General features: G+C 21.5%; 4 protein-coding genes across 6 annotated transcripts; 2 read left to right on the top strand and 2 right to left on the bottom strand.

The window, feature by feature from the left end:
* The first annotated feature begins 429 nt into the window (after positions 1–429).
* Positions 430–1672, top strand: LOC127285063 (uncharacterized). 2 transcript variants are annotated; one of them, XM_051310868.1, is made up of 3 exons: positions 430–520; positions 701–854; positions 927–1672. In XM_051310868.1, the coding sequence occupies exons 2-3, from the start codon at positions 707–709 to the stop codon at positions 1526–1528; spliced, it is 750 nt and encodes a 249-aa protein (XP_051166825.1). In that variant the 5' UTR covers positions 430–520; positions 701–706; the 3' UTR covers positions 1529–1672. The 2 variants fall into 2 exon arrangements, with proteins under 2 accessions (XP_051166825.1, XP_051166823.1); XM_051310866.1 differs by having other exon boundaries at positions 472–854.
* Positions 1673–2265: 593 nt separating this feature from the next.
* On the bottom strand, positions 2266–12976 carry LOC127285052 (ceramide phosphoethanolamine synthase-like). Of its 2 annotated transcripts, none has more exons than XM_051310850.1 (6): positions 12484–12976; positions 10293–10660; positions 9748–10079; positions 7712–7852; positions 5091–5245; positions 2266–4754 (listed from the first exon to the last, which is right to left on the bottom strand). In XM_051310850.1, exons 2-6 carry the CDS (start codon positions 10599–10601, stop codon positions 4354–4356), a joined length of 1338 nt encoding a protein of 445 aa, XP_051166807.1. In that variant the 5' UTR covers positions 10602–10660; positions 12484–12976; the 3' UTR covers positions 2266–4353. The 2 variants fall into 2 exon arrangements, with proteins under 2 accessions (XP_051166807.1, XP_051166808.1); XM_051310851.1 differs by lacking the exon at positions 12484–12976 and adding an exon at positions 11943–11967.
* Positions 12977–13328: 352 nt separating this feature from the next.
* On the top strand, positions 13329–18758 carry LOC127285058 (E3 ubiquitin-protein ligase RNF25). Its single transcript, XM_051310861.1, has 6 exons — positions 13329–13534; positions 13654–13725; positions 13828–14068; positions 16164–16382; positions 16779–17078; positions 18258–18758. The coding sequence occupies exons 1-6, from the start codon at positions 13509–13511 to the stop codon at positions 18438–18440; spliced, it is 1041 nt and encodes a 346-aa protein (XP_051166818.1). The 5' UTR covers positions 13329–13508; the 3' UTR covers positions 18441–18758.
* A 1847-nt stretch (positions 18759–20605) lies between these two features.
* LOC127285049 (cilia- and flagella-associated protein 58-like) lies at positions 20606–27015 on the bottom strand. The gene is made up of 5 exons (XM_051310845.1): positions 26938–27015; positions 26117–26574; positions 23159–24369; positions 22967–23026; positions 20606–22303 (listed from the first exon to the last, which is right to left on the bottom strand). The coding sequence occupies exons 3-5, from the start codon at positions 24344–24346 to the stop codon at positions 21974–21976; spliced, it is 1578 nt and encodes a 525-aa protein (XP_051166802.1). The 5' UTR covers positions 24347–24369; positions 26117–26574; positions 26938–27015; the 3' UTR covers positions 20606–21973.
* Positions 27016–27408: the final 393 nt, after the last annotated feature.

Genomic DNA, 27408 nt, shown 5'->3' with positions numbered 1-27408 from the left:
TGTTTTAAAAGTCCATTAAATTATCGTAAAAAAAATTTCCACTTTTTTACCTCTATTAATTTTAATATTCGTTTTATAAAAAAATCTCAAAGGAAAAAAAGGTTGCTAAAAAATAATAATGGTAAACATTTATATTTTTGTTTTCAAAATCTTTTACCCTACAGAGAAAGTCCGTGTACCTAACTTATATGAGTTATTAAAACTCGATAAGTGTTTTTTAATGAAATCTGTTAATTACATTTTAAGTATTACTCGTCCATCCAAACTATAGCAAAGAAAATTTGTCTTCATTCGATATTTGAGCTTCATGCTATTAATTGTGTTTTAAAATTTGAAAAAAAATATTTTTGAAATATATGTACAGTGAATTGTAACACATAAGAAAATTTAATTTTTGAAAAATTATTCCTTGTTACATTTTTATAGTTTTTCTATATAGTTCGTGCTATTTGTGGTGTGTGAATAATAGTAATTTGAAATTGATTTTTTTGTGTTAAATAAGACAAGATATAATTTAAAGGTGAGTGTATTTCGTAAAAATATTATACAACTGTCTCTGCAGAGATAGAAAATTTCTGCTTTCTTCTCTTACCCAAGAAGCAAGTAATATTACAGTAACATTACAATAATATTACGTGCTACATGAGTACCATATATTTACATTCTCGAAAGAAGAGTTCAATTAAGTTTATTTTCGCAGATAATTATGCCATCAACTTGTGCCGCTGTTGGATGCAAAAATGTACAGGACAAAAGAAACCCTTTGTTCAGGTTCTTTAGATTTCCGAAAAATGAGCTGTATTGTAAAAAGTGGCTAAACGTTTGCAAAAATAAAAACATTAATGTAAAAAACGGTGAGTTAAAATAAATTTATTAGATGGAGATAAGTACTATAAATTTGTATATTGAATTAATTTATTTTTCAGCTAGGATTTGTTCAATGCACTTTCGGGCTGATTCTTATAAGCCAATCTCATTCGTGGATGAAATTTTGCAAACATATAAAACAACTGTGAGGACACTTCGTGATGATGCTATTCCCACTGAAAATCTTTGTTTTCCGGATGCAATTGTTTGTGAAAATAATAATATCAAATCTTCACAAAATGCGAAAAGAACTTCTCCTATCACATCTTCGCCAATAGCATCTTCCTCAATAGCATCTTCGTCAATAGAATCTTCGCCAATAGCATCTTCACCTATCACATCTTTGCCAATAGCATCTTCGCCAATTGCATCACAACTTCTCGATAATGATTTTTTAAATTCATTCCAAATTTTAATAAATGAAATATTTGTGGATTTTTGTAAACCAGAGTATCGCGAAGATTTGCAAAAACATTTGCACATTTTAAAAAAAGACTTTGAAACAGAAATAGAAAACGAATTAAAAGATGAAAGCTTCTTCGAAATGATAGTTCAACGTTTAGATAAGTCAGAAGAGAAAGTAAAAAAACTTCAAGAAAGTATGGAAAAGATGGAAAAAAAGTTGAGAGTAGAAGCAAATAATTCAAATAATTTAAATTAAAAGAACGGGCCGAAGAATATTTTAAAGATTTATCAAAGAGAAAGGAAAAAGAAGGAGTTTCAAAGAGACACAGTAATTATTACAAACAAAGAACAATTTATGACGAAACCAAATTAAAATTAGCTGCAAAAGAAAAAAGTGACATTATAAACGTATGCAAAAATTCTTATATTAATAATGATTAAAATACATTTTTAAAACATATTTCAATTATTTAAAATTATTTAAATATTAAAAAATATATAATAATATTATTAAATGATATATTATTAAAATAGTTAATAATAAATTATTTTAAAAAAACTACAAAATTATTGTAAATGTTACAAAAATAAATAAAAAATAAACGCGACCGTGCGAGTTTTTTTTAACCCAGCATGATTGATGATTGTACAAGCGCAACCTTAAGGCCAGGTCCAAGTCGTGTCAGCTGTTCCATTGAAACTTCAAAGGAACAGCTGACTCGACTTGGACCTGGCCTTAAATGAATGGCCCGTGTGTTTTAATGTCATAAAAATTTCCCACAACATAACGATGAAAAAAATTGTTATAAATAATTTATTTAAATTGTTTATACGCAAATCTGAAAATTTAAATAAAAACAAAAAGCAATTCATATTTATGTACCCGTAATTTTATTTATTTTATATATTTAATAAGAATATTGTGAAATACTATTGTTTTCATATAGAAAATATGTATAAAACAAAAAACAGTATTAAATAAAACAGATGATATATAAAATATATAATATTTATATATAATGTATGTACAATAGTGTATAAAATACAATATAGATATTTGTAGATGAAATTATTTTTCGTCCTAGTTATTTCTATCTCTGTATACAATATATATATTCACACATAATAAACAATAGAAACGAAATGTAAAATTCGTATTTTTTTTTTTTTTCATTAACATTTCACGAAATTCAAATGGAATATAATTGTCTATTAATATACAATTTGATGAATCACTATATTTAATGACAAGACAACCATAAAGCTTAAAAGAAAACCATTTGTAAAACTGTTGTTATTCGTGCGATTTTTCAAATGGTCCTTGTCTTAATTAATTAAAGATAGTTCTCCTATCACAATCTTTGTCAAATGTTAATTCTGTAAATTAAAGAGATTAACAAGGAGAAATTATTTTAGTGAAATGATCTTTTATTTAAATAATAATAGTGGTCTAATAAAAATAATAATAATAATATTTGTGAAAATAATTTTTTTTTAGAAAATATAAAAATGATAATTATTTTCAAGAGACAATTTTTTTTTTCTTAAAAACAAAACTATTTTAAAATTGCTTAGTTTATTATTTACAAGAGTTTTTTCATTATTTTACTTCTTATTTAAAATTTTTAAAATGTTCTATATTTAAAAAATTTGTTTTTGAAAAACAAGTTCATTTAAGAAAATTTTTTTTATCTTTTTTCTTCATTGAAATCTTTAAAATTATTTCATTATTAACTTGCTCTCAAAAGATTGTCGCTAGGTGAACAACTTTTTTTATTTTTTTTTTTTTTTAATAATTCAAACAACAATATTGTAATAAACTGTTTTTCACTCGAGAAAACGAGTATTGTATGAAACAGCATTTTTTTTTATCTATCATTCTTACACTCCCATATTTAAAATATAAAAACAATAATCATTTTAACCAGTTCTTTGTTAGCGATGAGCTTGATAACTGATCTTTAAAAAAAACTTAGTTAATTAAAATACAATATAATTTTTGTAGTCAGTTCAGTATCCATTTCAAAACATATATGTATGTATATATCTCTTTTCTAATTATTTTTTCGTAATACTTTTCCCTTATTATGAAAAAATTGTCTTTTTATGCCTAAGTGCGTAGAAAAATTAATTCGAGCACAATTTCTTTATTAATGACCAACTTTCATAATATTGGACATTATTTTGGCAAACTAGTTTCATTGCTTAATCACAATTCTTTAAAAAAAAAAAATCTTTAAAATGAACATTACAAAAGAAATTTTAAAGAAGAGAATCTTAATATAAATTAAATTAAATGATATTAATTTATATTAAAATTCAATCTTTATAATTTCATGAAAATAATGCTCATTTATTGAGTATCCTAATTATTGCACTGATTTTTATAATGCCACACTAAAAATTTGTATTTAAAAAAATATGAATTAAAAAAAAAGGATTCTATAAGGGTCATTCGACTGACTTTCGTCTAAAAGTGATTGTAATCAAATTATTTAAAAAAATTTGAAAATTAATATCTTCAAAACGAAGCAAAACACCTTCGTGAGATCTTAATGAAAATTAAAGAATATTATTAAAAATCTAAGTGCAAAAACCTCAAATTTTTCGGAGTACCGACAAAAAAGTTATAAGTAAAAAAAAATTTTTGAAATTCTTTCAAGAAAATTTTTTTTTAAAATCATATATCATCTAAAAATAATAAATTTTTGTAATAATTCTTTCGTTCCTGTGTTGCAGAATAATGTGATTTATGTTTTTGGTGAGAGTTCCAACATCTAATTTTTAATATTTTTTTAATAATAGCGTTTTTAAAAAAATTTTAAAATTTAAAGTTACGAAATCACATCGTGAACCTCTTACATTTGATAATTAATATTTTTAAAGGAAATAAAATATTTACCATAATATTGTGATTAATGAACTCAGGGAATCATTGAGTTTCACATATATTAAAACTAGTTTTTTTAAAAATTTGGTCGCAACAACTTTTTGACAAAAGTCAGTGGACTGACCCATAAGTCTTTATTTTCAGAGAGAAAGAGAGAGAGAAAGAAAAATCAGGCAAGTCTGTGCTTTTAGTTAATTCGATTTTTTTGGACTTTTCAAATTTCCATTGACTTTTAATGGTGGACATCGTGTCGAAACATTGAGTCGAAAATAATTCCATGTTTCTCTGAGAGTGCATATTAAATTAAAAATTATCACGGACGGGTTTTCATATTCATTTGGTACAATGCCATCAACTGATGATTCAAAAAAGCTGAACAACGGAAACCATATTCTCGTTCGATTTGAATCGCGTTGCATTAATGCCTGATTATTTGCCAATGTATGATAATATAAGAATAATCGCGATGTTATATAAAATGCAACGAACACATCAATCGAATAATGTTCGTGTGCGGCTAAAATAAAAAATATACCAAACATATTGAGCATCCACGTGAAAGTATGAAGAAAATATAATTTTCTCGGTGTATCTGGAAAAAAAAGAAGATAATTTATTAGAAAACCCCTTTTCTTTCTATTTGTTTTAATAAATCATTAAAATATTAATTTTATTAAATCGAATGAAATTTTTTTTTTCTCCAATTTATTGAGAATAAATATCAATATTGAAAAAACAACTTCTTTGATAAACTAATAAAGATCTAAATATCTAATTGAAAATTAAATTATGATTGAAATTTATTTTTTAGTCTAATAAGAATTGTTTTTTTTTTTAAATTTCATTAAAATCGAATCTTAAAAATTAAAATTCTGTAAAATAGAATTATTAATTTAAATAATAAAAATATTATTATTTTGGAACTTACATTCAGTAATAAAAAAGTTTAACATAGTTAATGCCACAGTGTGTCCGCTGAACATATAATCGCCGCATGTTCTTACTCCTTGAATCGACATACCAGCACCTCTCCAAATTTCATAAGCCATTGCTATTTTATTATAAAGTTCACCGTATGCAGTCCTGTGAATTTTAAGATAAATTATTTTTAAATTTATTATAATATTTAATAGTTAATAGTTTTTCATTAATTTTAATATTTTTATATAATGGAAAAGAAGAGCTAAGTTAAATATAAAATTAAAAATTGGATTTTTTTCCTCAAAAATTATTAGTATTTGAATCACAGAAAATTGTGAAAAATTCAACTACATTATATGAAAATACAATTAAAAGTATTTTCATATTCAGAAATATTATTTAAAATAATTTTATTAATTAATTAATTTTTCACATTATACAGGTAAGTCTAAAAAACAAATTTACTTTTACAAATTCACTTTGAAATCTTTTTTAATAATAAATTATTATTAAAAATTTTTTTTTCATTATTATTATTTATTTTTTAAATAAACCATCTTTTTTAATATAACCAATAATCAATTAAATACTAAATAAATTAATTAATTAATATATAAGTAAGTAAATTGAGTTAATATGAACAATTGAGGGGCCGGAAACAATAACAACCAGTACGCTCGGCCGGTCGCTTTGAAGCCAATCAACACCTCAAAATTGAAACTCAAAATTCGGATTTTTCAGAAGCACTACTTTATAGAAGATAAAAAAACATATCTTTTTTCTCTTAGAAACTTTTTTTTAAATCCAATATTTTTGGTAATAAAAGCAAAAAGCCCAAAAAAAATTTTATCAAATGTAATGAAATTTTAAAATGTAAACGATTATTTTTTTCACAAATAGTAATAAATTTGTTTACAACTTGGTATACATACTAGATTAGGTCTAATAAAGCCATTAAAACATTAGAAAAGGCAAAAAAAATTATTGTTTTATTATTTTTAATTAAAAATTGAAAGAGGTCGATATTCACATTTTCTAACTTTTGACGATAAAATGTCTGCAGGGAATTTCAAAACTGTAAGAACTTCTCTTATAATATTTATATTATTTATATTTATTTATATTATATTTATAATATGCGTATTTTAAATATTTACAAAATATCAAGTATGAATTATAAATGTTACTAATATTAATATTGTTAACAATTCTAATACTAATGTACATACATATAAGATACTGATCACAAAAAATAAACATAACTTTCTTCTTATTTCACTAATTTCTTATTATTCGAACCGAAATAATTTCACATACTTCAAGAAAGAGTCTCCAGCGGGTTAAGTGAACGCGATGGGCTATCCGCTTTTTCTTATAAATTAATTTTTTTAAAAACTATAACAGGAATTGATTTGGAATTTTGCAGAAAACTTCCTGAAATAGTAGTGAATAAATATTATAAGAGAAGTTCTTACAGTTTTGAAATTCCCTGCAGACATTTTATCGTCAAAAGTTAGAAAATGTGAATATCGACCTCTTTCAATTTTTAATTAAAAATAATAAAACAATAATTTTTTTTGCCTTTTCTAATGTTTTAATGGCGTTATTAGACCTAATTTAGTATGTATACCAAGTTGTAAACAAATTTATTACTATTTGTGAAAGAAATGATCGTTTATATTTCAAAATTTAATTAAATTTGAGAAAATTTTTTTTTGGGTTTTTTGCTTTTATTATCAAAAATATTGGATTTAGAAAAAAATTTCTGAGAGAAAAAAGATGCATTTTTTATCTTCTATAAAGTGAAGCTTTTGAAGAATCCGAATTTTGAGTTTCAATTTTTTCACCTTTTTGACGTGTTGACTGGCTTCAAAGCGACCGGCCGAGCGTACTGGTTGTTATTGTTTCCAGCCCCTCAATTATCAATTAAAAAATTCATATTACAGGGATATTATTTTATTTACATAAAGTAGTTGAAAAGGTGAATTATTTTTCCAAAATAGGTGACAAAAACATTTGTCTTAACAATAAATTGAAGTTATAATCGAATTAATTGAAAATTTTGAAAACTCTTTGAATTCAATAATTTAAAAACTATTTAAATTTCTCTCAATAGATTTTTACAAATAAAAATTACAATCAATTGAAATATGAAGCAATTCTATGTATAAATTCAATTCAAAAACTTTTAAAACTTTTACCAATAAAATTATTTACTATATTTCGACCAAAGTAGTTGCTAACTAATTTAAAAAAAATTATAATTGCAAAAAAATTTGTTTATCTTTCTACAATAAAAAATAAAAAGAAATTTTTATAAAATTTTTATTATTTTAAAATATGAATTTTAAAAATAGAAAAAACAATTTCTTATTTTGCAAGAATTACAAATTTTTTATCATAACTCTTTTTATTTTTTATTCTAGAAAAATACATAAACAAAATTTAATAAATTAATTTAATTATTTACTTGAAAACTTTTTTAATTCTATGAAAGTTAAATTTTCAAAATTTATTTTTTAATTATAATAATATTATTATCAATGCTAGTCGATAATTCGAAAAAATAAATGAATGAAGAGATTTTTTAAAAAAAAAATATTATCATAAAGTTTCTTATTTACATACCAATTCCATTCTTCGTGAGTGTTTCTTGGATGACACTGCAAATGAGCACCTGGTACTGACAAAGAAGTGATAAGCATTGTAACACATCTCAATAGGAAGACTGTGCCAGAAAGAGCGAAAAACCTTCGCAATAAAATAAACCTGAAAAAAACCATCAAAAATTTTTTTTTTCAAAACGATAATTACTATCAAATTTTTAAATTTTAAAGATAAAAGATCATTTTTCTCAATTAATGTACTGATCGATTTTTTCAGAATTTTTTGTAAAAAAAAAACTGTTTCAAATTTAACAAATTTTAAACCTAGTCCGGTCATGAGCAAACGATTTTTTCAATATTTTCAAAAAAATTTTAAATTCTTAGGCCTCGGATTATATGACTATTATGGCTTTTTCCGACTTTTTTTCGAAAATACGACTTTTCTCGACTTATTTTAATATAAGTTTCGATTTTTTCGACTTTTTTTTACATTTTTTTTTTACAAAATATTTAATAAAATGCGTTTTCTTTTAGTCTTAAACTATTTGTCGAATGAAAGAATTTATGAAATTAAATAATTGTTTTAAATTTTAAAAAAATTAGCACCGAAAATTATCAAAAATTTCAATTCAAAATCACTTCGAATTCAATTACTTTCAAATATTTCAATTAAACACCTTCTAAAATTTCCCATCTAAAACTTTCGGAAATTTAATAATTGTAATTATAACTCTTCCCAAATATTATTTTTAATTATTTTTATAATATTCTTCGAAAATTCAATTATCAAAAACTATTTTTCACTTAAAAAATTTTCAAATTCTATTTTTGTCAGCTATTTCTAATAAATTTTTCAGTAACAGAAATCATTAAAAAAATTTAATTAAAAATCACTTGAACTTCAATTAAATCACTTGAAGTATAATTATTTTCCAAAATCTCAACAGTAAATCTTTGAAAATTCAATTACTTTTAAAAAATGTTATCTAAAATTATTTGATAAATTATTTTTAGTTCTGTAAAATTTTAATTTCTGTTAAATAAAAACTCAAAGATTGAATTGTTGTCAAAAATTTAAAAAAAAAAAAATTACAGTTGTTGCAATTTTCAGAAAATTTATTTCAAAATCTTTTTTGCAATTCAATTATTTAAAAATCTGTAAAATTTAATTATGGACCGAAATTTTTTTTACCATTCAATATTTGGAAATTATGACAAAATTTTCAATTCGATTAAATTGCTTAAATCAGACTTCAAAAAATTATAAAAATGGAACTTTAAGAATTTTTTTTTTTGGAAATTTAACCTACTTAAATAAAATTTTAAAAATTTGTCTTACAATTAGTTCAATTCTAAAATATTCGAAATAAATTTTCTTGCAGAATTATTCTCATTACAAAATTAATAAAATGAATTTAATATCTAATAACATTAGTTATTTAAAGTAAAATATATTTGTTAACTAATTAAATTTTGTTAAAATAAAAAATCGACTTTTTCGTCTATTTTTGAAATGTAAATTGACTAAAACGATTTTTTTGTGCCTTAAAGTTGATCCGAGGCCTAAATTTTTAAAAAATTCCTCCGATTTTTTTTTATACAACAAACATTTATATATTTTGATAGGCTAATTACGAAAATCATAGTGATTATATCTGAAAATTTTAATTTTATGGCGAAAACCATAAAAAAAAAAAAGTTCTAAAATTTATGATTTTTTCCGTTTATTGAGTAAAATATGCAAAATTAGAAAAAAAAATTAATCTAAAGTCGTAGATTTTACTGAAATACATTTTTTTGAAATTATTATTATTATAATCATATAGAATATACTATGCATAAATAAAATGTTTGCTTGCAATTTAAAATTTTTTATATTTCTATTGTTAAATTGTACGATTTCATGAATTTTCTAATATTAAATTTTAATAATAATAATAATAATAATAGTAGTAATTATTGTTATTATTATTATTATTATTATTATATTTTTTAAATAAATTAAAAATCGATGGAACTTTTTTCTAAGAATATTTCCTCTTTTTTTGTACGACTTACCTATATTTGTGAAAAATGAGAACAATCAACCAAATGGCAAAAAGTACCGTTCCAGTTACTTCGCACATATCAAAAGCCCATGGAATATGCGGTACATTATCCAAGAAGATATCAGGTAAAGGGGGATACTTCTTCATGTCAGGCACACGATCATGAACAATCACCATCACAAAGGCAGTAATCCAAGTAACGATAAATAAATATCCTAAACTAATAAACGCCTTCCATATTTCCGGAGGTAGATGAGAAGCGTGTCCGTCTTCGGAAACAGAAGCTGAGTAAAATTCATGTTCCACCGAACCCTCATTATTTGTTCCACCCGTACTAGGAATCTACGCAGGAAAAAAAATATTTCATTTCAAAAAAAAAAAAAGAAACCGAGAATATAAAATTACATTCGTCAAATTAAAGCATTTCTCTATTGTTAATTTATTAAAAAGCTTTTTTTTTTTAAGATATTAAAATTTGAATTTCAAATTAAAATTAATTATTTTCAATTTTCTTTTTTGGAAATTTAAAAAAAAAAAAAAAAAAAAGAAAATTACCTCTTGTCTTTGTTGGGAATAAAAATTAGTCGTTGAAAATAAGTCTATGTGACCCAATTCAAAGAGAAGGGCAATATTGTCTCTTTGTAATTGTTTGATACTGATATATAGCCTCTTTATGTCGCCAATTTTTTTGATATTCATTGCCGATGATTTTAAATCTTCTTCCTTTAATGTGAGAAGTGCTTTTCCATCGATATCATGTACCACACGAAAAAGATGAGAAAATCTTCCTTGTCCAATTTCTTCCAACCATATTGATACATCTTCCGATGTCCACTGTGTTACGTTCTTCGTTGGCATCTTCATTTTTTTTTTTTTTTTTTTTTTTTCTCGTTTGTTTCTTTTCAATAATCTATTACCTCAGCCTGGACACAAAAAAAATAAAATCAATTTTTAAGCAAACATACATTTTTAATTTTTTAAATGAAATTTTTATTTATTATTAGGCCTATTTTTTATACATTATCGTATTATTATTATTATTATTATTATTATTATTATTATTATTATTATTATTATCAATAAATATTATTGATTTGTTCAAAAATAATTTTTCAATAGACCTAATGAAGTGTAAAGATGTGAACCAATTTCAATAATGGAAAATTACTTAACGACTTTAGTCATTATAATCACAAACGTAATTCAATTACATTTTCGAAAACATAATAGTTATTTATAATAAATGACTAATATAAATGAATTCTTATTTATATTCTAAATAAAAATAAAAAAAAAACAAAGAGAAATAATAATATTTTTATAATAAAGAACAGTAATCTACATTATATAATAATAATAATAATAATAAATAGTTTCGTAAAAAAATAATAATAATCAATAATAACAATAATTATTATTGTAAAGACAATAATTATTAATACACTTCAAAGCACTAAAATTTTAAAAACATCGAACTTTTTTTTACTAGATAATAATAATAGTAATAATCACTATCGACAAAGATTTGAAAGTTATTAATATTCAACTTTAACTACGTAGTTTTGAACAGATGAGAGTAATTTTTTTAAATAAGTTTTTGAAACAAAGCTTATTGACATTGAACTATCTACGAGTGTTTACAAAAAAAAAAAAAAAAAGAACAAAAAAAATAACAAAGTATCAATCCATTCTTTGTATATGTGCGCTCTAGAATAAAATTATCGTAAATTACAAGATAAAATATTGACAAACTGATATTTTAGTACAATATAATATTAAGTTTCACTTTTCTTAAAACTTTTGTCACATTTTCTAGAAAATTTCAATTATTTAAAAATTATATAATTTTTCCATAATTCAAATTTATGTTTGAAAAATAAAAATTAATATTCCAAATTTTAATATCTTATTTAATAAATATTAATGTACATTTAATAAATGTAATGATTATTTTAATTTCAGTCTAAAATTTACATTTATACTATTCTCAAAATTTACATTTGAAAAAAAAAAAAAAAAAAAATTAAAAAAATATAATAAATAAATAATTTAATTAGAATAGTGGACTTGGTACTATAGTGATTTAACAAAGAATTTTTCTAAAACATTATAAGAGCGATGACTTTATACAATAATTTAATGATAAAAATGTTGAATAAAAAGAAAAAAATAGATTTTATTTAACAAATTTAAATTTTCTCTTACCTTATATAAAAAAGAAAAATTTCTTGCTAAAATAAAAAAAACCAAAACAAAATTTTAATCTTATCTATAAAAATTTTCTTCCTCGTTTTCACTCACATAAAGTAGAACATTAACTGTATATTTTTGTAATAAAAGTCTATTAATTGAATTTTCATAGCACAGGCAATTTTGCAATATTTAAAAAATGTTAAAAATTTGAATTTTTTTTTTATAATTTAAAACAAATTTTTTAATTTTTGGGGTAGAAAAAAAAATAATTTAAAAAAAAGACAACAATTATGATAACATAACCTCAATAAAAATGTATTATAACACTTGCGTGCTCTTCTATTTAATCGTCGTTATGTTCTGGAAGAATAAAACAGTAAAATCGTTTAATAATCTTTTTTTTTTTTACTTAAAGTAATTTCTCGAAGAAGAGTCAGCAGGTGTCATAATACTTTTCGTTTTTTTTTTTTTAAATGACAAATCAGTGGAATGGAATGTCAATATTCTAACCTTATATTGTTAAATTGTAATGGGCACAAGATTTCATAATTACCTTTTGCCTTGTCAATATATTAAAAATTGCCATCAGAATATTTTTGTTTTCTTAAAATTCCTTCTACGCTGCATCCTTTTGTTGGTTAAGTCACTTAATTTTTACGGAACCTATTTTTTTTTTTTTTTTTTTAGGAGTTCAGTGAGAATTCCATCTATATACAATTATATATATGTACGCGAATAATACAATATACAATACATACTAGCTATAGTATATACGGTATATACTATATATACCATATAATCATACTACATATATACTGCACACAAATACACACATACATACATATTCCTGACATTCTTCTGCTTCCAATATCCCTTTCAGAGAAACATTGAAATAATATTTTTAATCCATGACACCGCGATAAGGTTGAATTTTCTTTTATTTTCCGATTGTAAAAAAAGTAAATTTTAATGACATGTTTACGATTTTTTTTTTTGAAATTTCATTGCGATATTAGAATTTATATTTTATGTTTTCCAATCTCGATGCAACTTAAAATTTTCGTAATTTGACAATTTTGAAACAACGTTTCTTGTGGAAAAAAATTTAATGAAATCAAAATATTATTGATTTTTTTTTTTTTTTTATAAACAAATTTAAAAACACTTGTGAAGTTATCTGCATAACGATGCGTATATAGAAGTACCAACATTGTGGAAATTTAAGATAATTCGAATTCTTATTTAAATTAAAAAAAAAAGATCAATACACGGTGAAAAAATAATTATTAATTGTACATTAAGTTATTTTCTAAAAATAAAAAATATTAATCTTATTTGGGAATTTGAAATTTTGGCATTTTATTTTTCGATCTGCTTATAAGTATCAGTCGATAAAACAGATTCATTGCCACAGAATCAATACAAAGTTTGTCTACTGCTTTCTTCTCCTTCATCAATTCATTTCTCTATTGTAAAATTCTAAAACTCAATTGACACGTTTAAAATTAAATTTTAGACAAAATATCAAAGTGAATAGAGAAAGTATTTTTCAATTCTATCAAATTTCTCCTGTGAAAAATGTCAGATTCTAGCATAGATGAAAGGTAATAAAAATTTATATATCAAAGAGGCGAATACTTATTGACATTTTGGTTATTGTTTTGTTTCTTATTTATTTTTTATTAATTTTTTTAATAACAATCATTTTTTTTTTTTTTTCTAGAGTTGTCGATGAGATAGAAGCGTTAAAAGCAATTCTTCTAGATGATGAGCTTAAAATTGCCGAAAACGAAAAGTATGTAAATGTATTTTTATATATATATATATATATATAATAGTAAGAAAATTTTGTAAAATTATATTTACAAAATTTATGTACTTTTTTTTTTTATTCTAGCGGTGAACCAGAATTGATAGAAATTTTAGTTTTTCCATCAACTGGAAATGATTCACAGTCACAATATGTTTGTGTACGACTTGTTGTTAAATTGGTTCCCGGTTATCCAGACGTTTCACCTGAAGTGAATTTTCGAAATCCACGAGGTTTAGATGAAGGGACAATGCGAATTATTCAATCAGAGGCGGAAACAAAGTGTCAGGATTTTGTCGGTCAACCTGTTATGTTTGAATTAATTGAGGTAAAGTTCAAATTTTCAAATAAAAATTAAAATCCGTATAAAGTTTAATTTCTTAACTGAAAATTTTTTTTGAAAAGTTTCTCGATCAACAATATTTTAAAAGAAAAATTCGTAGATAAAAAATGTTATTATAATTATTTTATTTAAAACATTTATTTCATTGAAAATTTACTACTTATCAAATTTTGCAAATCAATTTTTAAAAATTCAATAACTTTGGATAGAATAACAATAGAATGTTTGCTAATAAGTCAAAATTTTAAAATGCAAAAAAAAAAAAAAACAGTACTCATTATTTGACCTACAATTTTAAAAAATACATTATTAAAAAATGTGATTTTTAGATTCCTGTGATCAAATAACATAAAGATACAACAGAAAATAAAATTCGAAAAATTTTAATCTTACAATGCTTCCTTCATGAGAAAGCAATTCGTAAAAATATTAAAAAATCTTAATTTTTTTTTTATACTGTAAAAATATTTATTGATAGAAATTTTAAATAATTCTAAATGGAATTTATCAGAATTTTAATTACTTTTATGTGGATATTTTGAATTAACTTTAATTTTAGATAACTTCAAATTTAATCGATCAAAAACTTTAATCTATTAATTAATAATTAATAATTAATTCAATTAAAAGTTTTGGAATTTTTTTAAATTTTCTAAATTATTCAGATTTAAGGGGAGGGACCAGTGAAATTTCAACTCATCGAAATTAATAATCTAAAATTACTGTAAATTATCAAAATTAAAAGAAAAAAAATTTTTTTTGACCATTTTAGAAATTTTAATTTTTGAAATTATTAAAATTTTTAAAAATCCATACAATTGATTGTTTTAGAATCTAAAACAAAGCCTACAAAAAAATTACCGATAAAAAATAATAAAAATTGTGGAAGAAGTTGAATTTTTTAAATTTAAACCAAACACATAATTAGCTTTGCTTAGGGGTAACAATTTTTTTTTTTTTTTTTGAAAACATTGAATTTTTTTTAAAATCCATAAATGATTGATTGTTCAGAATTATGAAAAAAGTGTATTAAAAAATCAACAATGAAAAATAATAAAAATTGTGACAGAAGTTTAAATTTTTAGTTTTTGAAAATTTCGAGTTTTTTTAAAAAAAAAATTATTAATGAATTAATTGTTTTTTAATTTCCCATAGTATATGACAGTTTTAAATACTCAATATTGTTACCAGTGAAATTTTAACAGATAAAATCTTTACATTGTTTATGGTGTCAATTTTTTTTTTTCCTACTTTCTTTACTATTTAAAGTCATATTTCATTATGAAAAATTGAAGATGTAGAATTTTTTTTATTTTTTAGGAAATTTTTTTTTTTTTTAATAAATTAAATTTTTTTTTAAATATTTTCAAATTAACTGATGTTCAGAATCACAAGAAAAGAGTAGAAACAAAAAATTGTCAATGAAAAATAATAGAAATTATTGAAAAAGTTCTTATTGTTTCATAATATTGAGTTCTATTAAAAAGTTTAATTAAGAAAAAAAAAATTTTTTTTCTTGCATGATATAAATAATTTTAAATTCTCAATAATGTCGGAAAATAAATTTGCACTTCTAAACAACGTAAATTTCGATGAATAAATTTCAAGAAAAAATTAATTAATAATCATTTCCAGAGAAATTCTTATAATTTGTTTTAAAAAAAATATATATTAAAAATTGGAACATCAACTACTGCACTTGAAATTTGAAGATGATTTATACGAGTTAAATTGTATTTAAAATTTTTCTGAAATTTCACTTTAAAAATTTGAAAAAGGCCTGGATTTTCAATGAAAATTTTTATATTTACTATGAATTCAAATTATTTATTTTGTATTATGTTAATTTTTTAAAAATATTTTTGTCACGTATTTTCGTAAAATAATTCATCTTTTCATCAACTTTATTTAAGTAAAGAAGGTACATATTGTTGTTTTCTCATTTTTTTAATATTCTCATTTTAATAAACTTTTCTATTTATAACATTTTTTTGAATGCCTTTTTGTTCATTAAATTCCTTATTAAAATTGTTATTAAAATTTTTTTTTTTTTTTAATTAACAATTTTCTCTTTTTTCAGCTGGTGCGAGAACATTTAACAAAAAGCAATCTTCCCACTGGACAATGTGCAGTTTGTTTATATGGATTTCGAGAAGGAGATGAATTTACAAAAACAGAATGTTATCATCATTTTCATTCTCATTGTTTAGCATCTCATGTTGCTGCTGCTGATCGATATTATCGTGAAGAACAGGAAAAATTGCCTCAATGGCAGCAAGATAGTTCCAAACAATTTCAAGTAAATATTTCAATTTTTTTCTCATTTTTTTTTCTTTTTTGCATTTTTATTCCTGTTTTATTATTTTTATGTTTTTTTTTTATTATATCAAATTTTTACGAAGCTGAAGTACGCAACATTTATGATAAACGATTTTTAAAGAAATAATTTTTTAAAATGAAAAATTCTATAATTTTTTGGCTAAAAAAAATATTTTGTTTATACACAAGAAATATTTTTTAGGCAAAGAATTATAGAATTTTTCATTTTAAATAATTATTTCTTTAAAAATCGTTTATCATAAACGTTGTGTACTTCAGCTTTGTAAATTTTTAACTGAAAAACTTTGTAATTTAAAAAAATGTAATTTTAAATTTAATTTAATTTAAAATTTTTTTTTTTTGTAATAAATATCAGGCTCTCTGTCCCGTGTGTCGTGAATCAATTAATTGCGATGTGGAGAGTCTATATTCGGCACCGCCTCCAATTGATGTGGAGACAGCTACCGATTTTTCAGTGACCGCCGAACTACGTGAATTGCAAAGAAAAATGGCTGTTTTATATCTTCATCAACAGCAAAGAGGCGGTATTATTGATTTGGAAGCTGAAGAAGTTAAAATGCTTGTGAGAACTGAAGATGAGACTGTTGCAACGACTGAAGAACAGAGTCCACCTGGTCCTAGTTTAAATACACTTTCCAATCAACCAGCACACATGGTAAGAAATATTATTATTATTCCATTAATATTTCTTGTTTTTATTTAATTTGGAGTTTTTCTTCACGAATTCGAATATATTCAAGATAAAAGCCCAAAAAAAAGGATAATTTATTTCAGAAAAAAAATTTTTAAGAAAAAAAATTTCAATTTTAATAATCTATTGAATTTTGGAGAGAAATTAAAAAATTTAATTAATGATAATAGTTAAAAAATAATTCATTTAAAATTAATTTAGTATAAAAATAATTTAATACATTATAATAATATAATTCAATTGGAACTTGAAGAATAATGAAATTATAAAGTAATTAAATTAAAAATTTTTTAAAGATTTATAATTTCAATCTCAATTTAATTATGTTTAATTGAATTACCTTAAAATGTTTATAATTAACAAATGGACGCATAAATATTTTCTACATTAGATCAATCAAAATTTTTGTCTTGTCGAATTAAAAATTATCGAATTTTTTATTTAGCAAAATTTTATAAAGTAGATTTTATTATTTTTTCTCTTTGACTAAACTTTTGTATACCACATTTTCTAATACATCGATTTTTCAATTAATACAATTTCCATTTAATAGAATTTATGTCTAGCAAAATTTTCAAACAAAAGAAAATTTTTATTTAAGAAAATAGTTCTCGAATTTCTACTTATTCAACTATTCACATGACAATATTTTCATTAACTGAATTCACATTTATTATAATTTCTATTAAACAAAATTCTTATATACCAAAACTTTTATTTAAACAAATTTTCTATTCAATCTAATTTTTATTGGAAGTAAATTAAAGAATTTAATTAATAATAATAATAATTTAAAAAAAAAAACTAAATATAACAATAATTTAATGTTCAATACAAATTTGTAAAAAAAAATCCAATTTAAAATTAATGAAATTATAGAAGTAATTGAATTTTACAATTTTTTAATTTGTAAAGAATTTTTGAAAAGAATTATAATAATTAGAATCCGAATTCAATTATATATTTAAATAATTAAAGCATATTTATAATTTATTAATGCCCAAAGTTTTTGTCTTTTATTTTTGTAATTTTTTCTTTGCAAAAATTAATTATCTCCATAATTTTTTTAAAATTTATTTATAAAAAAATAAATATTTTTGATTTATAAATTTTTAATTTTCTTATTCAAAAACAAAACAAAAGCAATTACCAAATACGAAGCAATCAACCCAACAGCAGAATCAACAAACTCAAAATCATCCTCAAATTCAATCAAGACAATCGCATAATAATCATCATGGTCATCGAAATCGTGGTCGCGGACGTTCACATTATCATCGTCGACACTTTGAGAAAGTTCGACAAACAGAATCAACTTCCAGATGACAAATAGCCGATTATTTGAAATTCGGGTCTTATCATCATTATCATCATTCACTAAAAAGTGTAGAATTATTATTAATTAAAATTAATAGTATAATCGCAAAAATATTATATCGTAATTGCAGTTTAAATTTACATCATTTTTTTCACTCAAAATTGTAGGTATTGTTGTTTAACAACATTGACAATGTGGTTCAAATTCACGACATTCGATATGTTGAAAAATTATTCACGATGGTGCATTTACATAGACATTTGCCAAGAGGCTTTTTTTTTATTTTATATCATTGGAATAAAAGTGATTTATTAATTTTTTTCCAATTATTATTGTTATTGTATTTGTTGGAAATTTTCCTTAATCAAAACGCAACAGATTGTTGTATTAAACAAAAATTTTCACACAAAAATAGGTGACGATTGTATAATTTAGTTGTTCGATTTTAAAAATATTACTTGTTTTTTACTTTTTGCATTGAATGTTTTTTTTTTTTATTTTTCATCTTCAAATATTATTTTTTTTTTAATTATATTCATTTTCAAATTTTTTTTTTCTCTAAAAAATTTTTTTTATACTAAACGTTTTAAAAGGCACTGTCTAATGTGAATCAAACCTTTATGTGAGAATTTATTTGCAATAGGTAGAGAAATCGAAATTCATCAAAATTATCGAGATTTTTCAAATGTTCGCTATTTACATATAAAAAAAAAAAAAAACTTCAGTAAAAATGATTATAATAAAAGAGAAAAAAAAATTATTAATTAATTAAAATTGAAAAATAATTCAATTCTCCTCAAATATTATTGTTATCTAATTATTTTAGTTTTAGATTTAATTGTAATTACTAGTCGCTCTTTTTTACTTTCACTTTGTCAATTTGCGAAAAAAGTTAATGATATTTCAAAAATGTTATAATTCTTCTAATTTCTATTATGAAATTTTATTTATTGATAAAAATTAATTTAATTTAAAAAATAATTTATTAAATAATAAATGAAAAAAAAAAGAAAATGTTTAATTATTTGAAACATTACAATTTGAATATTAATTAACTTTTGAAAGAAATTGTCAGTGGTAAATTTATATTATGTACTTCTATTTTAAAGATTTTTCAAAATAATATTTGAGGCCATATTTGTATAAAGTGATATATTATATTATAATGAAAAAAGAAATTCATAATTTACTACTTTGTAATTAAAAATTATTTAAAATGTAAAATGTTTATAAAATTTTGTGCTTCTTAGAATTATTTATAAGAACATTAGAAATATAAAATATATTATTTAATTTTTTTTTATAAAAAAAAAGAACTCATATGTTATAAGAAAAATATTTTTTAAATTTGTTTATTAAAAAAATATACCTAATGATATATCTCGAACTATTATTATTATTATTATTATTATTATTATTATTAATGTTAAATATTATATTAAGATTATTTCATACACTTGACTGTGATATTATTTTTCTGAATCATTTATTGTACATTCATTTTTATTTTATTATTCATTCCATTACTAGCAAGTTTAAAAAATGATAGGAAAAGAAAAACATTGACAAAAATTATTTAAAAAAAAAAATTGTGTTCAAAACTGAAAAGAAAAATTTACAATGAAAAAGAAGTCAAAAATATGGATACAAAAAAAAAATAAGTTCAAAATAATTAAAATTGGAAAGAAAAATTCGGGAATAATTTGTAATGAAAAAAATAATTTACTAATTTGGAAAGAAAAATACAAAAATAGAAAAAAAATGTTAATTAATTCGCAATATTTTAGAAATGAAAAAAAAAATCAATAAAATATAGTGAACATCTGAAAAAAGAATTAAAAGTAATAATATAATAATTAATCTATAGCATCGAATATATAGGAAATTAGATAAATTAAATGTTATTTGTAATCATTGTTATTATAATAATATAAACTTGTCAGTGAGCCCAGAACTTAAAATACATATATACTCAAAATGATATTGATAGAAATAATACTTATTATATAATATATATAGGTATAAATCTTTTTTCAATTTTCATATGAGTTTTTATGTGACAATGTAAATTATCGAATTATATTAAATGGAAAAATTAGAAATTAAGGACCTTTTGAAAAAAGGAAACTTGTATTATTAATATAATAATAATATAGACATAAAAAAAAAAAACTTTTTACAGAAAAATGACTTTATTAACAAATTTTTTCCTCATTGAATACTGCTTTTTGGATTGCACAATAAATATTAAATAATATATAATTACAAAACATTTATAAATTTTTAAATCACTGTGTGTGTGTGTTTTTTTTTTTTTTTGCCTTTTAATGTGGCAAAATCGAATTCTGTAAAACTTTACTTAAAATAAAAAAATATTATACATATTCACTTCTTTTTTTTTTTGTAGCATTTTTTCAAATTCAATCTTTACGCATAAGATTATTATTTTATTAACTTAATTGCAGCGGAACAAAACTAAGATAATTTTCTATTTTTAATTCCCCAAGTAAACGAAATGAAAGCAATTTTATGGAATTTTTTATGTTTCTGATTCTTTGGTTATTAAAGTGTTAGAAAAAAAAAAATTTAATTACAAATTTTGATTTTGTAGACAAAATTAGTTATTATCAAAACTTTTGAATTAAATTTATATTAAATCTTTACATCTTTGCGAAAAAAAATACTGATATAAGTACACAATGTGAAAATTAATAAAAATCTATTCTAATTTTTTAAACATAAAATTCTACTTAAGATTTATTTATTTTTTTTTTTTAATATAAGATTGTTTTTAATTCTAAAGGTATATTAATTTTATTTTTATATACTAATTTGTATTTTCTATAATGAATTTTAAAAATATGCAAAAACACTCTTCAATGTAATTACAATTTTTGACCGCGAATCACTTTCAAAAATAATACCCTTTCGTATGTTTATATTATAAATCTATAATAATTTCTAATATCTATTAAATATATCTACATTTGACACATGATTATCAACAATAAGATTCTTAAGAATTAGAAGAAAAAAAAACTTCTACGTGTAAAGAATCTATTTCTTTCTTTTTAAAAAAAACATATTTTTGATTAATTAATTAGAAAAAATAATTTAAACTATCACATGACATATAGGTCTAAAATTTATCTATATATAATATATATATTACTCTTTGATTATACGCATCTAGAAATGGAAATTATTTTAAATAACAATTGCAATCTAAATAAGTTAATTTTTCTCTACAACATGCAAAACAACGAAAAAATAAAAAAAATCTGTAACTGTAACAATTTTTTCTTTTTACTTTTATCATTTGAAAAGTTTTTTAGTTTCAATATTTATTTAAAAATAATTAAACTATTAACAATGATTACGGAGGAAATTTCTTTTTAACTTTAATCTTGAAATTAATTAGAGGATTTTAAATTAAAAATTCAAATTTTAATTTTCCTTGAATATCTTAAAATCATTGGAAAAAAAAAAATTACTTCAGTCACAGAGAAAGATAATAAATTAGAATAAAATTGCTATTTTTTTATACTAAAGTTCTGGTGTTATTAGGAGACGAGATTGTTGAAATTGATCGATTATTATAAAAATTTGTCGAGGGAAGAAGAATTTTGGAATTTTGTTCCTCCTTGAATTTTTCGATTTTCATTTGTAATTCATTGACTCCCGTTTGAATTGGATTCATTAAATGTTTACTTTTGTAAAGAATGTCATTAATTTTTAATAATAATACTGGATTAAGTGCCGGAGATGATGGTAAATTTGCCGTGGGTCCCAATGATGTTCCATCCCCGTAACCCTCGTCAACACTTTCTTCTGAAACTCTCGTTATTGATTTTAATTGTTCCTTTAACTCCTAAAAGAAATTATTACTTATTATTATTATTTAATTAGTATTATCATCATTAAAAAATTAATTATAAAATTACTTTATTGAAAAAAAAAAATTTATTTACCTAGGCAATTTTTTATATAATTATTAAATTTTAAATAAATTAAAAATTATAACAAATTCTAAATTATTTTGCATTTCAATGATTTTTTAATTCAAAAAACATTTTAATGTAGATTTTCTTTATATTTTAAAGATAATTATAAAAAAAATTCAATTACATTTTTGATTTTTAATTACTAAATAGTAATTTTTCAAATTAAAATTACCAATTTGTTTTTGAAAAAATTAATAATTTTTTAATTTATAAAATACGAAAATAATTGACATTACAGAAACATTGAATTGAAAAAAAAAATTATTTTTTAAAAATAATTAATTTCAAAAATAATTTTAGAATAATTGAATTTTATTGTTAACAAATTAATAATGTGAATTTATAATTTTTTTTTTCAAAATTCCTTTTTAGAAAAAAAATGATACTTTTTTAAAAAAAGAGTGTTTTTAATTTGAAAAAATAATCAAATTATCTAAAATTTGTGTTCAATTAATAATGCTTTAATTTATGTGAAGAAATAAAAAAAAATTTATTCAAAACAAAATTAAAAAGAAATAATATAAATATACCTTGTTTTTATTAAGGGCTTGTTGAAGACAATTTTCCACAGAATTGTCTGTTTTATTTTCCTGGAAAATTAATTTTTTTTAAATCATCAACTTTATTATTTATTGTTTTTTGTATTTTTCTTTTTATTATTTACTTTATTATTTTATGTTATTAGCAATAAATATCAAACAAAAAAAAAAGGTGAAATTTACCTCATCCGGCCTTTGAATATTCTGCTTTTTATTCAGCAAACACTCAAACTTTTTGACTTTTTGCTTTTCTTTTTTTAATTTTTGCAAAAGTGAACTATTCGCATTGAAAGAAAGTAACTTGAGCCTTTTGCTCTCATCTAAAGCCTCTTGCATCAAAGTAACTTTCTCCTCAAGATCCAAATTTCTTGTTTTAACATGTTTATATTGCGTTAACATTTTTGAAAGTTGAATTTGCAATTCAGAAATTGCCTCCTCTACTTGAATTTGATTTTGCTTCGATATTGTCAAAGCCAATTCAGCAGTATTTTGATTTGATTTAAATTTCTCAATTTCAATATTCATCTCTCTTAAATGTAATTCCAATTCATTTTTCTCACTAACAAGCCTCTGTTGATTATCATCCATTGATGAAATTATTGAACATTGTTTTAAAAATGTATTTTCCATACATGTTTTTTTAGCCTCAGAATTTAAAAGTTTTTCCTCCAAATCACGTTGTTGTACTTTCGTTACACGTAATTCCTCTTCTATTGTTTCTAATTTCATTGAATTATCATCTTGATTTTCAGTAGAAATAATTTCCATAAAATCCTTCTTTTTTATATTTAATTGTTGATTATTAATTTCATTTTGTAAATAATTCTTTTCCTCTTTATATTTCGTAACTAAATTTGCATATTCATTATTTAATTGTGAACATTTTAAAATAATATTTGCCACCAATTGTTGTTTCTGTTTTAACATTTCTTGATAAGTTTCAACTTCAATTTGTAATGTTTTTTTACTTGCCTCAACTTGATGTAATTGTTTTTGATACCATTTTGTTGAATTTTCAGAAATTAATAATTGACTTTCAAGATTTTTTAAATTAATTTCCAATTTTCGTTTTTCTTGCAATGATGCTTGTGCATCGACATAAAGCACTGTTATTTTATCCTTTAAACCTTGATTGGCAGCAATTTTTGTATTTAATTCTATTCGCAGATTCTCCATATCAATGCGAAGACGTTCATTTGCCAATTCAAGGGAAGTGGCACGCTTATTAATTGATTCGTCGTCAACAACATTTGATAATAAATTGGAAATCGAACAATGTGAATGTAATTCATCGTCAATTAAATGCATCAGTGATTCTCCAGATTTTATGGAATCGAATTCACAATTTGATGAGTCGGAAGAATTGTCCATGTTTTTTTCGACTCAGGAAAAAACTAAAAAATATGAACGATTTTTATTACTCAAAAAAAAAAAAAAAAAAAATGAATTTTACACGGAGAGAAATCTGCTGCGATTTGCGCATGAGCATGTCCATAGGAATATAGCATGGACACTTCCAAGCAAAAACCATAAGATTCCATCTGAATATCAGGTGAGACTCATACAATAATACCTCGCTCACTTAGGATTTTTGCTTGAAAGCGTCTGTTACTATATTCCTAAGGACATGCTCATGCGTAAATCGCACCAGATTTCTCTCCGTGTATAAAATAAAAATTTTGTTAAAAATAAATATGGGAAATTTTTTTAATAAAACAAAAGAATATATAGTGGGTTGGTATAAGAATAATAATTTTTTCAATTTTCCTGACATTTTCCTAATAAATTTTTTTTAAATGAATTTAATGAATTATAATATAGAAATCTAATAATTTAAAGTTAGAAAAATGGGCTTTATCCTACATTTTACTATATTTTCACTAGAACAGGGAACACGGATTTTTTTTCTTTTTTCTTTAAAATAGATGAAAAAAAGTGAATTATTTATCGAAAATTGGTGACAAAATTTTTATTGCAATTTTCCAAATTTGAATAAATTGAATTTTGGATCAATTGAAAATTAAATCAATCGAAAATTTGGATAAATTAAAATTCGAATAATTTGAAACTAAAATCAATTAAAATTTGGATAATTTTAAATTTAAATCGATTAAAATTTGAACAAAATTGAAACTATATAAATAAAAAAATTTTCATAATTTGAAACTTAAATCTATTAAAATTTGGGACAAATTGAAAATCGAATAATTTGAAACTTAAATCCATTAAAATTTGGGACAAATTGATATTTGGATAATTTGAAATTGAAATCAATTAAAATTTGTACAAAAATTGAAAATTGGAGAATTTGAAATTTAAATTAAATAATCATTAGATAGAATTGAAATTTCGTTAATTTTAATTTTCAATCGATTCAATTTGTATTTAATTAAAATTTTAATTAATAAATTTGTTTTGACCAGTAAAAATTAGAATTAATTGAAAATTTAATTAAAATTTAGGTTCAATTGAAATTTTTGGATTGATTAAAATTTAAATTGAATAAAATTTAATTAAATTGAAATTTGCATGAATTATTAAAATATGAACAGATTTAAATTTGGATAAATTGAATTTTGAATTGATTAAATTGATGATTTATTAGAATCAATAAAATACTGCAACTAATTTAAATTAAGATTTATTGAAATTTGTCCTAAATAATTTTTAAATTAATGAACAATTTTGATAAATTTAAGCTAGAGTCAATTATTGAATAATTTATAGAAAAGATGAAAATCTATAATTTTGTTTTCTCTAAATTAATATAAGTTTAGGAATATTAAAAAAAAATCCTTTAAACTAATAAATTATTTTCCAATATTCCTTAGCTTAAATCAATGTTTTTATATTGCATATTTAATTATTTTTAAAACCAAATTAGAACCACAAATTAATCGAATTAATTAATTAATCAAAATAGGGTTATAACCTATTATTTCTTCTCGCGGCAAAAATTGTTCAAACTTTTTATCCATATCGGAAGAATATAATTAATTTTATCTGTAAATTTGTTCAATTTCCCAAAATTCCCAGAAAAAAAAAATATTTTTTCTCTTGACATTTCCTTGTGTAGCTATCATGATATATATATATACGTAAAAAAAAATCAGTTATAATAATAAAAAAAGAATGACTTACATTTTTGTCAAAATTGTTTTTTATCACTCAGCACATTTCCAATAAATGTATTGTGAGATTTACACTCGTTTGTTGCAGTTTAAAGACATTATAAAAATAATGTAATTAGTGCAAAGACACAAGATTTATGAGTAGACATATGCTTATGTTGTTCGTATAATTCAATTTATATTCCATTTTCTCTGAAGAATATAGATATTATCGAGAAACATGAATTTTACTTAAAAATTTCGATTATTCAAAGTATCACAATTTTTCTTCACATTTTCGTATTATCACTAATTTTAGTCGAATACAGCATCCAATTTATAAACAATATGCCCTATAAAGTCGTGACGTCACTCGTGAGAATAAATTTGTATATACCTATATATATGCAATAAAATGCGCAAACGCGAATACAAGTGGTTTTACACTAGATTTTTATTTATATATATATATCATATTGATATAAGAAACTGGAACAATGGAAAAGAATAATATATATACCTATGTTTAAATATAATTCACAAAATAAAAAAAAAAGATAGAAAAAAATGACATTGAAAAATTTTTCATAAATTTTTGCAAAAATAAATATTAGCTGTATTATAAATTATCAATAATCTAAATAAAATATTTTACTTATTTATATTGATATATTAAATTATTATATTTAAACATTTCAAAAGTTTCAAACATAAATTAAAACAAAATATATTATAAATAAAAATATATATTTATATATAACCTACAAAAAATTTGTTGACATTTCACTATATATATTTATATATTTCACATTAAAATATAATTTAATTTTTAATATTTACTTGAATATTTACCATTTCTTGAATAATTTTTAATTTACAGATTTAAATATTCAAAATATTTTTTATTTTGACAGTTTCTCAAAATTGATTTCATGAGTTTTTTTTTGACATATTTTGCGAGATCAGGCATACCAACATTTATAATAATTTAATTTTCACCGAAATTAGTTTCTACACATGTATATAAATAGTAGGAGGATTATCTTTTTTCTGTAATATAATGAAATTTAGATATGAGTGAAAAAAACAATCAGAACAATATTGTTTTTAATTTTAAAAAAATGTTTAAATTTAATACAGTTTATTTTGTACATTGGTAGAATGGAAATTTTGTCCAATTTATCCAATCACAATAGAGAATTGAAATATCAGGGAATTTTCAAACTAAAATTTTTATAATAATTTTATATAGATAATATAGATTATAAAAAAACAAATAATAAATAAATAACAAATTCAATATTTTCTTTGTATTTTTTATTA

The sequence above is a fragment of the Leptopilina boulardi genome, unplaced genomic scaffold (genome assembly GCF_019393585.1).
Source record: "Leptopilina boulardi isolate dan_hultmark-lab unplaced genomic scaffold, ZJU_Lbou_2.1 LbouV2_328, whole genome shotgun sequence".
Lineage (NCBI taxonomy): Eukaryota > Metazoa > Arthropoda > Insecta > Hymenoptera > Figitidae > Leptopilina > Leptopilina boulardi.
Note: the sequence above shows the minus strand (reverse complement) of the source record. Positions and strands in the feature narration are given on the sequence as shown.

What these genes read in the sequence shown, in the direction of transcription:
- LOC127285049 (XM_051310845.1), bottom strand. Translation starts at nt 24,346, where the DNA reads ATGGACAATTCTTCCGACTCATCAAATTGTGAATTCGATTCCATAAAA. An exon ending in ATATTCAAAGGCCGGATGAG is followed by an intron (nt 23,027 to 23,158) that starts GTAAATTTCACC and finishes TTAATTTTCCAG; the next exon opens with GAAAATAAAACAGACAATTC. An exon ending in AAGCCCTTAATAAAAACAAG is followed by an intron (nt 22,304 to 22,966) that starts GTATATTTATAT and finishes AATTTCTTTTAG; the next exon opens with GAGTTAAAGGAACAATTAAA.
- LOC127285058 (XM_051310861.1), top strand. Translation starts at nt 13,509, where the DNA reads ATGTCAGATTCTAGCATAGATGAAAG. An exon ending in GATTCTAGCATAGATGAAAG is followed by an intron (nt 13,535 to 13,653) that starts GTAATAAAAATT and finishes TTTTTTTTCTAG; the next exon opens with AGTTGTCGATGAGATAGAAG. An exon ending in AAAATTGCCGAAAACGAAAA is followed by an intron (nt 13,726 to 13,827) that starts GTATGTAAATGT and finishes TTTTTATTCTAG; the next exon opens with CGGTGAACCAGAATTGATAG.
- LOC127285063 (XM_051310868.1), top strand. Translation starts at nt 707, where the DNA reads ATGCCATCAACTTGTGCCGCTGTTGGATGCAAAAATGTACAGGACAAA. An exon ending in AAACATTAATGTAAAAAACG is followed by an intron (nt 855 to 926) that starts GTGAGTTAAAAT and finishes TTTATTTTTCAG; the next exon opens with CTAGGATTTGTTCAATGCAC.
- LOC127285052 (XM_051310850.1), bottom strand. Translation starts at nt 10,601, where the DNA reads ATGAAGATGCCAACGAAGAACGTAACACAGTGGACATCGGAAGATGTA. An exon ending in ACTCACGAAGAATGGAATTG is followed by an intron (nt 5,246 to 7,711) that starts GTATGTAAATAA and finishes TAAAATTCACAG; the next exon opens with GACTGCATACGGTGAACTTT. An exon ending in AAACTTTTTTATTACTGAAT is followed by an intron (nt 4,755 to 5,090) that starts GTAAGTTCCAAA and finishes TTTTTTTTCCAG; the next exon opens with ATACACCGAGAAAATTATAT.